At 34.1% G+C, this 10,009-nt stretch overlaps 1 protein-coding gene across 1 annotated transcript; it reads left to right on the top strand.

Moving 5' to 3' along the window:
• The first annotated feature begins 1,230 nt into the window (after window positions 1–1,230).
• LOC143573777 (transcription repressor KAN1-like) lies at window positions 1,231–7,538 on the top strand. Its single transcript, XM_077058574.1, has 6 exons — window positions 1,231–2,218; window positions 2,304–2,380; window positions 2,813–2,858; window positions 3,225–3,366; window positions 6,739–6,835; window positions 7,057–7,538. The coding sequence occupies exons 1-6, from the start codon at window positions 1,414–1,416 to the stop codon at window positions 7,168–7,170; spliced, it is 1,281 nt and encodes a 426-aa protein (XP_076914689.1). The 5' UTR covers window positions 1,231–1,413; the 3' UTR covers window positions 7,171–7,538.
• Window positions 7,539–10,009: the final 2,471 nt, after the last annotated feature.

Raw genomic sequence — 10,009 nt, 5'->3', positions numbered from 1 at the left:
AAAATAAAAAAAATTCTTGCTTGTGGCTCCGTACCAACAAAAATGTAAACAGTGAATCAAAAGAGAAAATTCATGTTAGAAATGAATCGAAGGAGAAAATTCATGTTATAACGATATTTTAATGAATAAATTAATTATTTTAACAATGTTATCTTAATTTCTTTTAAGTATAAAATTTTGGCGTAATATCGATCCATTATCCATCTTTGTTGGTTAGTTATATATTTTAATTGTTACGTTCACATTTGATAACGTATAGTAACAAATAGTATATAACAATGCTCCTTTATTTTATTTAGTTAATGAGAATTAGGTTTATAAAATTAAAATAGGAGGACCGCTGCTGTTATTGCTGCTGGATTGGCTGTAGGGTTTGCTTTTATTGGACATGGAGTTGGTCAAGGTACTACAACGGGTCAAGCTGTAAAAGTTATCGTTAGACAGCCCGAGACGGAAGGAAAAATACAAGATACTTTATTGTTTAGTCTATCTTTAATGAAAGGTTTAATAATTTATGACCTGGTTGAAGCACTAACACTTTTATTTGTTAATTCTTTTGTTTAATATCAATATGAAATTTTTTTTTTTCATATTGTATTGCCTTGGATTTGTGTTTTGTTTTCTCGAATTATATAAATATTTCATTCCCAGAATTACTTATTCGTTGAGAAAATAACCTATGAGACTATACTAAATTGATAAATATTTTTTCCACTATATTAGTTTAGTATTAAAACTTAATTTCAACCAATCGAAATTTGAATATCGTTAACAAATGAATTCAATTTATTTGTGCCAGCCATTTCAAGGCAATGTACAGACTTTGGAATAGTAAATTTAGTAAAAGTATTACATATGAAATGTTGTTAAAAAGTTACCTACCCAAACATATTTTCTATGTCTCTAAACAAGAAAAAGAGTTGATAAAGAATTTATTATGTTCGTGTGTGAAACTTGTTTTCTCTTGAGTCATTTTCCAAGATATACTCTCGAGGAACACAACCAGACCCCCTTCTTCCCCCACACCCTCTTTCTGGAATTCCTTGTTTTACTTTTCTCATTGCTCTCTCTCTCTCTCTCTCTCATCTCTTATCTTCTCCCTTTTATATATTTAAAGAAATCATTCTCAGCTTTCTACCCTTCAATCCTTTGTTTTTTAAACTTTTTCTTTATTTGTTGGGTTTAGTTTGGTGTCGGTGTTGGTCTTCTAACTTCTCTTTTGTTGATTTCCATGGTATCTATTTGATTGCATATATATCAAGATAGTATGAAAAGAAAAAAGCAGCCACACTTAGTGTGAGAGTGGGAGAAAGTGAGTTAAAAGAAGGGTTTGGTTTTGTGTGTTGAAATCTCTAGTATTATTATTATTATTATTATTATTATTATAATTATTATCCAATACAAAGATAGAAGATGCCCTTGGAAGGGATTTTCATAGAACCACCACCACCACCATCCTCCTCTTCCTCTTCAACCCAACTTCCTGATCTCTCTCTCAACATTAGCCTTCCAAATTCTTCAACTTCGATCCGCTCGGGTAACATCGATTCACCGAATTCCAAATCGCAACAACAATCCTATACCTACCTCTCCCTCACAAATCCATCAACAAGTTTACCTAAAAGAGATCAAGAAAACCCTCAAAATCTATTCCCACAGCAGCAGCAGCAGCATCATCCGAGTCATAACTACACCAATCGGTGGCATACGCATAATCAACAGCCACACAACTTAAATCATTTGAACCAAGGAGTATCCTTGCTTGATGTATCAGATTGTTTGAGGCCAATTAAAGGGATTCCAGTTTATCAAAACCATCCATTTCCTTTTCTACCTAATCTGGACCATTCATCCATGGAGAAAGATCCAAAGATGTGTTTCTATCCATCATCATCCGCATCTACTTCACCTTATTTTGGAGCTACAAGTGGTCACATGCCTTTTGGGCTTAATAATCCATCGTCTAATTCTTCAGGTTATCGCGTGCCAGGAGGCTGCGGTGGTCTAACCCGATTTAACGGGTTGCCTTCATCGTACCACAACAACCAGTATGGTGGAGGTGGACCAGCTTCTCATGAAATCTCACATGGTTTGATGAGATCAAGGTTTCTACCAAAGCTTCCTGCTAAGAGGAGTATGAGGGCACCCAGGATGAGATGGACCAGCACTCTTCACTCAAGATTTGTTCATGCCGTTGAGCTTCTTGGAGGCCATGAAAGTAATCCAAGATTTTCTTGAATATTTTGTGTTTCTTTCTTTGGTTTGATCATGATAATTAAAGTTATGTTTTTAATAAATAATAGGGGCAACACCCAAATCAGTTCTGGAGTTAATGGATGTTAAAGATCTTACACTTGCTCATGTCAAGAGTCATTTACAGGTATGCAAACTTCATGAACCTGAACCTATTTGGTTGACCTGTAACTCTCTTTTCTCTCTCCGATTAACCCTCCGGCACAGTCGCCGATGTCTGCAATAATGACTGAATTAGAGAGCAGTATTAAGTCAGAGAGAGAAAGAGGGTACGAACTGATGATTTCAGAATGATAAGGGAAAAGTAAGTCAAATTATTATAACTATTATTATTCAATAATAATAATAATAAAACCAGCTACCTCATGTTATTCAAACATCAGCCTCGTGATTAATGACACATCAAGTCCAATCCAATCACTTTTATGTACAACTTCTCGAGGGTTGAACAAAAATACACTTTTTTTTTTCTTTTTTCAGTAGGTTTTCTCCCTCAGTTACTTCACTATTTTTGCTGGTTTTCTTGGATATTAATTTCGGTATATTACATTTTTTGTAGATGTATAGAACTGTCAAAACAACTGACAAACCTGCAGCTTCCTCAGGTAATTCTTATATCTAATTATTGCCGTTTTATTCATTTTAATAGACAAAAAACAACTCAACTTAACATAATCCCACTCCATTTTAATTGTTTTTCTTTTGATATTAACAATTATTTATTATTATTATTATTATTATTTTCTCGTAACAATATTGGTTGAAGGTCAAATACTATGATTGAGATACTTACTTATTTTCAAATTTAACTGCATGTTATAGAACTTTTATGGTAAAAACAAAAATTATGTTGGCTTTTATATCAATCTATTGCCATTTTATCAAATTCTAACGGAGAAGAAACAATTGATCAGGATACTCCCAATTCAATTTCATTCATTTACTTTTTGTAATAATATTATTTTATGAAGGTCAATCAGATGGATCCGGAGAAGATGATATTTCAACCACAGGAAGTGGAGGGTTAAGGCGTGATCAGCAAGAATCCGAGTACCCTAATTTCCCGACCACCGGCACCGCCACGGCGACCAACCTGTGGAGCAATTCTTCAAGGTATGGTTTCTGATAATATAACTATAAGCTAATTTGCACCACCTTTAGATTTTTGCATGATATGTTCTTGAAAATGGTAAAACATTGTACCATTCCACCGGCCATTTAATATGAAAAAAACTGTTACCATGCCAGCTTTAATATGCTTTTTATTTATTTATTTATTATATACATTTTTTTGATGGAGAAGATTTCACCTGGGATTGCGACGGTGTAACTTATCAAGCTTTGATGAAGAATCAAAAGAATGAAAATAAAGCTAATGTACATGCAGAGACTTTAAAATAGGTTTAGCAGATATTAAAGCAGTTATCTTTTCCTTTTTCTTTTCATAAAAATAATTACTCTACCATAGCAGTAGCATCAAATTTCTTCATAAACACACTACATTAAAAACAGTTAATATACCATCATATTTAACTTTTTACACTAAAATAAAAAGTAATTACTCAATATAATTTGTCATATTTTGGTTTATAAACATGTCACAAATGCATTAAAATTTTAGTCAACTCAATTTAATATATTAAATTGTACTTGTATTAATATTAATATTTAAAATAATAACTCTTAACATATTAAGCTGGTTAGAGGAAGATTATATAAATTTTTATTATCTAAAAATTATGAACGGTTCTTCATCAAATTTGAATATATTAACTGGCTATTATAATTGAAAATGCCCTTAATTTTCCGATTAAGAAAATAATAATATGATACATAAGACCTAAAAAGCCCTAGCTAATCTTGACATCAAGTGCTCCACTTCATTTTTTGAACTGAAACTTTCATTAAACGCGGCAGACTTTCAATACCCAAGAGGCCAACAAGAACATCACAACGGCTAGAAAGAAAAAGTACACCAATCTTTCCAGAACTACAATCTAAAAGAAGATCTATCTTTAATCCAAAGATATCCCAATGACTTGATCATCTCCACACCTTCAATCACCTTGGGATCTTTCCTAGAGAAAATGGTCTCATACTCTCATTCCTAGCCTTCTAGGTACGCCAACACGCCGTCATGATCAAGCCTTGAAGCACTTTTCTCGTTTGATGTCGCACGTAGCCGAGTTATGCAATGTAAACAAATCACGAATTGTAGACGCGAATTTGGGTGGGATTTGATACCATGAACTAACTGCACTCCAAACCATATTAGCTGGATTGCAAGCAGTAAGAACTGTAGGAATTTTCCATTGTAACCAATATGTCCATCTCTGCTTTTCAAGCAAAAATATTAATTTTTTTATACCCAATTATTACATTTCAAATGCTCTACTATAAGCTTCTCTTCTTATGCATGTGTGCTGACTATCAGACATGATCTTTGATGACGTTGATCAATCGTCTTAGTAGTCATGAATCTACACCAGTACACCATATTAACCTTTGTTTATACAGACGCATTGCAACGCCTAACTCAACCACAATCTGTTGGATTTGATGAGTACTAAATAACCAAAACAAATATGTTTGGTTTGGAGCATATATCTTTTCTAGGTTGATGTTTGTACTATAAATTATTGTTGATTGACATGTCATAAACGTACTGTTTATGCAACAAATCAACAACCATCTTTTATATCGTCTTTGAATTTCTCTTTTTTCTTTTTCCTTTTCATTTTTCAGTTTCTCTCTCTTACGATTTGCTTTAAACGAAATTCTAGCTTCTTTAATATGGCAGTCTAATTATGATAAATATTTAGAATTTATTAAGTATATTTTGTTCATGTTGAAGTTAGGGTGGTCCAACAAATATACCATATTAATATATTTTCAACTTCTAAGAATTACTAAATGTCATTTGTTAGTTTGTGATTTTGTGATAGAGTAACTAGATTGTAAATTCTCATTGTTATTGAACTCTGAAATGAATGATTGATGAAATTTTAACGTAATTTATTTTTCATCAATGGATTATGTGATGCAGCATCATTAACAAATACTACGCAAAAAGGTTAAAATATGAAATCTGATCCTTTCTACTATATCATTGCATCTTGATTTGATTATGATACAAAAGATTTTTTAAGCAAGCAAAGTGAAATTAAAGTTTGAAACAATTTTTTGATTACTTTTCTTCAAAGAATATTATAATTTATAGAAAACAATGCATAAAAATAGAAAACTTGAAGAATAAGAAAATTAAATAGTATATCAATTTAATTAATTACTTGAAAGAGCTTTACTATCATAATCAAGATGTTGAGCATAAATATATATTATCATCATCATCGTGTCAATATAGATTGATATTCTGACAGAATACCTGAGTGTTTTATACATCATATGCCAAAAAACATGTAAACGAATTTAAGCCTAAGGCAAATTTGTCTGGAAATACTCTCCAAATAAACTTTTTTTTATGTTACTATGGAATTGTGGTACATGAAAGACCACATTACTTGACTTTTATAATAGAGACAAAACAACTGGATATCATCGGTCGTAGTTATATTTGTACACTTGGTTTAAAACTTGGTCGTTTTATAAGGTCAAACTCACACATATACAAACAAATTTGTTAAATATAGCCATTGAACTGTCCACACCACCTTAGGGTACCGCTAAGCTAAAGAATCCTAGGTGTAACTTCACCCTAACTTAAACTTCATGGTTCTATTTTTATCTTAGTATCTCTAGTGAAATACCAAAGATTCATAAATATACAAAATTTCGCCACATTAGGCATATTGTTTCCAGAATTTTTTAACAAAATATTAGTTTTTCATCAATGGGATGCCTTTAAGGCGCCTGTGAGACAAAGTCGAGCCATTCGTTGGAGTGGCCATGTTGGAGGAAGGTGCCCATAAGGGGGAAATTCAGCTACAAAATCGAATTGGGCAGGTAATTCTAACAGAGTGTAGTAGAAGGGAGTGCCACCTGAGAAGAAAAGGAGAGATGAAGCCGGTTAATCAGGCAATGCAGACTTGGGACACGTTGACAAGCCTCCCCTTCCCGGTGGAGATGGTCTAACATCTAAAGTAATTATGTTTATTGTGTAGTTTCTCACATTCTTGTTACATTATATCTATCTTTACCTTGCCAAATTCTCTATATAGCTATTTCATATAATCCATAATGCTTTTTGAAAAAAAAAAGTGATGATTTTAAGAGCATGTGTATTTATTAGTGTTGTTATATAGTAAGATGCGTTATATAGCTACATCACATAATCCATTATGATTGTAACAAGATGTGTATCTATTAGTATTTATTATATTTTCTAGGCTCATAATAACGAGTTAACAACCATGCATATCTCAAAACTTTACATTAAATATGTACGCAATTCACGTTAATACAATCATTTTGCTAATCTCAATGGTGCATTGCTGTTGAACTGATGCTGACTACTTATTGTTTCAGCAATAGGGAGGGATGGCTGCACACGAACAATGACATGAATGACCTCAGACCTCCATCTACCTCCATACCACCACCAAATGACAGTCATCTAGTCGAGGTATCCATTTTTTAAGAATAGTTTTGGGACATTCAAAATATTGGCGTTGTTTAAAAGCAAAAGTTCACATGTAACATGAATAATATTACGATGTATATGCATGTTCCAATGTCACTAAACCAGAAATCAAAACTCTGTAGAATGAAAATATCATATGTCTGGTTGCGAAACTTTGTTCGTTTAGCTAAATAACTCACTCCTTGTGAACTAAATATTTCCAGGAATGTAACCCTTCAAGATCAAAGAATGGCATAGGATTGAGTTCGGATCACAAAAACCCGAGCCTAGAGTTCACCTTGGGCAGACCAGATTGGCTTCAAAACGAACGCAACTGAACTATCTTTCTTGTCTTTTTTCGCTATTATGGTTTTGCCTTTTCAATTACTGCTTCAGTTTGTCCTTGCAATGGACCATGGGAGCCTGAATTTTATGCAATAGAAGTTCTAAAAGGAAGAACAAGATAAAGAAAAAGTTGAAGAAGGTTTAAGAAGCTAGGATGTTCTACTTACAATTCTTGTTAGCTAGTCTCCCAGCAGGCCTGCTTCTTCATTTTCTTTGATCACTTGATTTCTTTAAATTGTAGTATTCATTTATTTTTGGTCCTATACTTTCTCTTGGTTCTTTCTTATGTCTCTCTTTTGTCTTAGTAAGGAAACCATGGATAGGGTAAGATGAACTATATATCATATGTTGCGATTCTATATTTACCAAGTTAGATAATGTTTATGATAACACAAACTGAAGACCTGTTATTATCATATTAAGTTAAGGTTAAGTTATCCTATACAACATTCTAAGTCTAGGATTCTAAATCAAGGAAAGGCACAAAGATACAACAGGTCATAAAATATAACACAACTCTGAGCAATAAAACACAATGTCGAGTAAAAAAGACGTAATGTTAAAGAAAAAAAGACACGATAATGGAAAAAAAAAACACAACGATAAATAAAAACGCAATGATCAATACAAATATTCTAAAATCTACAAGCAAGAATTCGAAAAGCAAAAACCTAAAATTTAGTATCGTAAAGACTTCCACGAGACGGTTCCAATACCGATAGTTTGAGTTCAATCAGAGTCTGCTTGGTACCCATCCTACGACTTCCTATATTTAGAAGAATCTGTGTTTTAACCAAACCCTAAGTTAAACACCGTGTATATTAGAAAAGAATTTCCAGGATCAATATTCAAAATTGTAACTAGCATGGTATTTGGTGATTCGGCCCTATTTATTACCCGGAACAAAATAGTTAAAGCTACTAACAGGAATACAATCATCGCTATATAATCAATTTAATCATTAGTCGTATCTGTTATAAATATATTAATATTATGGTTATCAATACCTAATATAGATTAGCTTCTTCTCTAAGTTTTCATCTCCTATAAATATCATCTTATATCTCATTGTATTCTACACACGTTATGATTGAAATCTCCATATTTCTTCCTATATCTCTTTCTCATTTTCTTAGGCTATTAGGCTTGTTTCACAACCTGTTATCAGCACGAAGGTGCTCTTCATACTCTTCCAAAAAGTGTTGTTCCTAGAGTCATTGTTGCATATGCTATTTCCATCTCAGAACGCCAACAGACCATTGACAAACATTGATTACCGTCACAAACACCAGGTAACGAAACCTCGATTCCCTTCTTAAATATTTAGGCTAATATGGGAATTTGGTTTTGAAAAGAATTTCGAAAACTGGTGTGGTTTATTTTCCGTGTCCCTTTTTATGAATAATTGGTACACACTTATTTTCTTTGTCCACCTTCTTTTATATATATATATATATATATATATATATATATATATATATTTCTACCATGGTTAATAATTTATATTTTATCCATTTAAGTAAATTATATGCATTGGTTGTCTAACTTGATAAGTAAATTTGATATAGTTTTACATAGTAGAAACATTTACGTCACCCTTACGCACCAGAAACATCAAGTCACAAACTTTCACAACCTCACCCTCAACATAGAAAACATATACTTCCACACCATCTCAACCCAAAATTACAACCCAAACCAACCATAGACCCTACCTTTAACCATAACCTCACCACCCCCTACCCAATCAATAACCTTTCCTCAACAAACATAACTCCACCTACACAGTCAGACACACCACCCACAACCACCAAACCCACATTCTACACACCCCAAACCCCTGTCCAGCGGAAAGTATAAAAAGGCCCCAGTGTATCCTATCCTATTATCTATAGGATCGTCGCACTGAAAGAATCCAACATCAAGCGTGCTGAACGAGAGCGGGTATTGCTTGAGTATGTGAAAACTTAGAAGTAGAGGGAGTTGGAGGTAGGAAAGGAGAAAATGGGACTGTTGGCACGAATTTCCAAGTTGGAGGAAGAGCGCAACCTCCACAAAGCCGTGATTGCTAGTCAGAAGGGATGGATAGACACCATCTAAAATCGAGTTGACAATCAGCAGAAGCTACTCAATGATCAATCTTTGTCACTCGCTAATCATCGTGAGGAGGGATCTAGAGTCGAGGCTTGTGTGTCTACTTTGGAGAGGAACTTATCATCTGCCTCTGTTCTTTAAAAGAAACTAGATGCTGATCTGAAGACGACAGTGGATACTTGGTGGATCGAGTCAGAGGCGATAGAATCTCGGGTTAAGATGTTGGACAGTCAACAAGGACTTCTCAGACTCTTAGAAATCTTATTTTAGAAAATGCCGATTTCAGAACCAAGATAGAAGCCCTGAAGACAAAGCTTGCTGCCCAAGACCGTCTGAACGAGTTATAACTCAAGATAAAGGAAGAAATGGCGAGCAAATATCAAGCGGCCTCAGAACTAATCGGGATGCGTGATGATGAATTCAACACTCTCGAGGACCATCTTGATTCAATGTTTGGTAGTTGGAAAAGCTCGGGGGGAGCGAAAAAAACTCAAGGACAACTACCGTTTGCTGGTCCGAGTGTTGCTGCTTGTATTGAGATGGCGGTGGCTTCTGAATGTGAAGCTACAGTGGGGATTCTCAACCCTCACGTAGCTGGTGGGTCGAGTGCTGGAGGTACCGGTCCTAGCCTTCCAGATGTTGGAGGATCTGCTGCTAGGATCGAGGCAGAGGCTAAGGAGGAGGAGGAGGATGAGGACGGCGATGAAGACGAGGAGGAGGATGTTTACGACAACTTTG

This window comes from Bidens hawaiensis, unplaced genomic scaffold (genome assembly GCF_021521415.1).
Source record: "Bidens hawaiensis isolate Kalapana, Puna unplaced genomic scaffold, B.hawaiensis_p1.1 tig00026632_1, whole genome shotgun sequence".
NCBI lineage: Eukaryota > Viridiplantae > Streptophyta > Magnoliopsida > Asterales > Asteraceae > Bidens > Bidens hawaiensis.
Note: the sequence above shows the minus strand (reverse complement) of the source record. Positions and strands in the feature narration are given on the sequence as shown.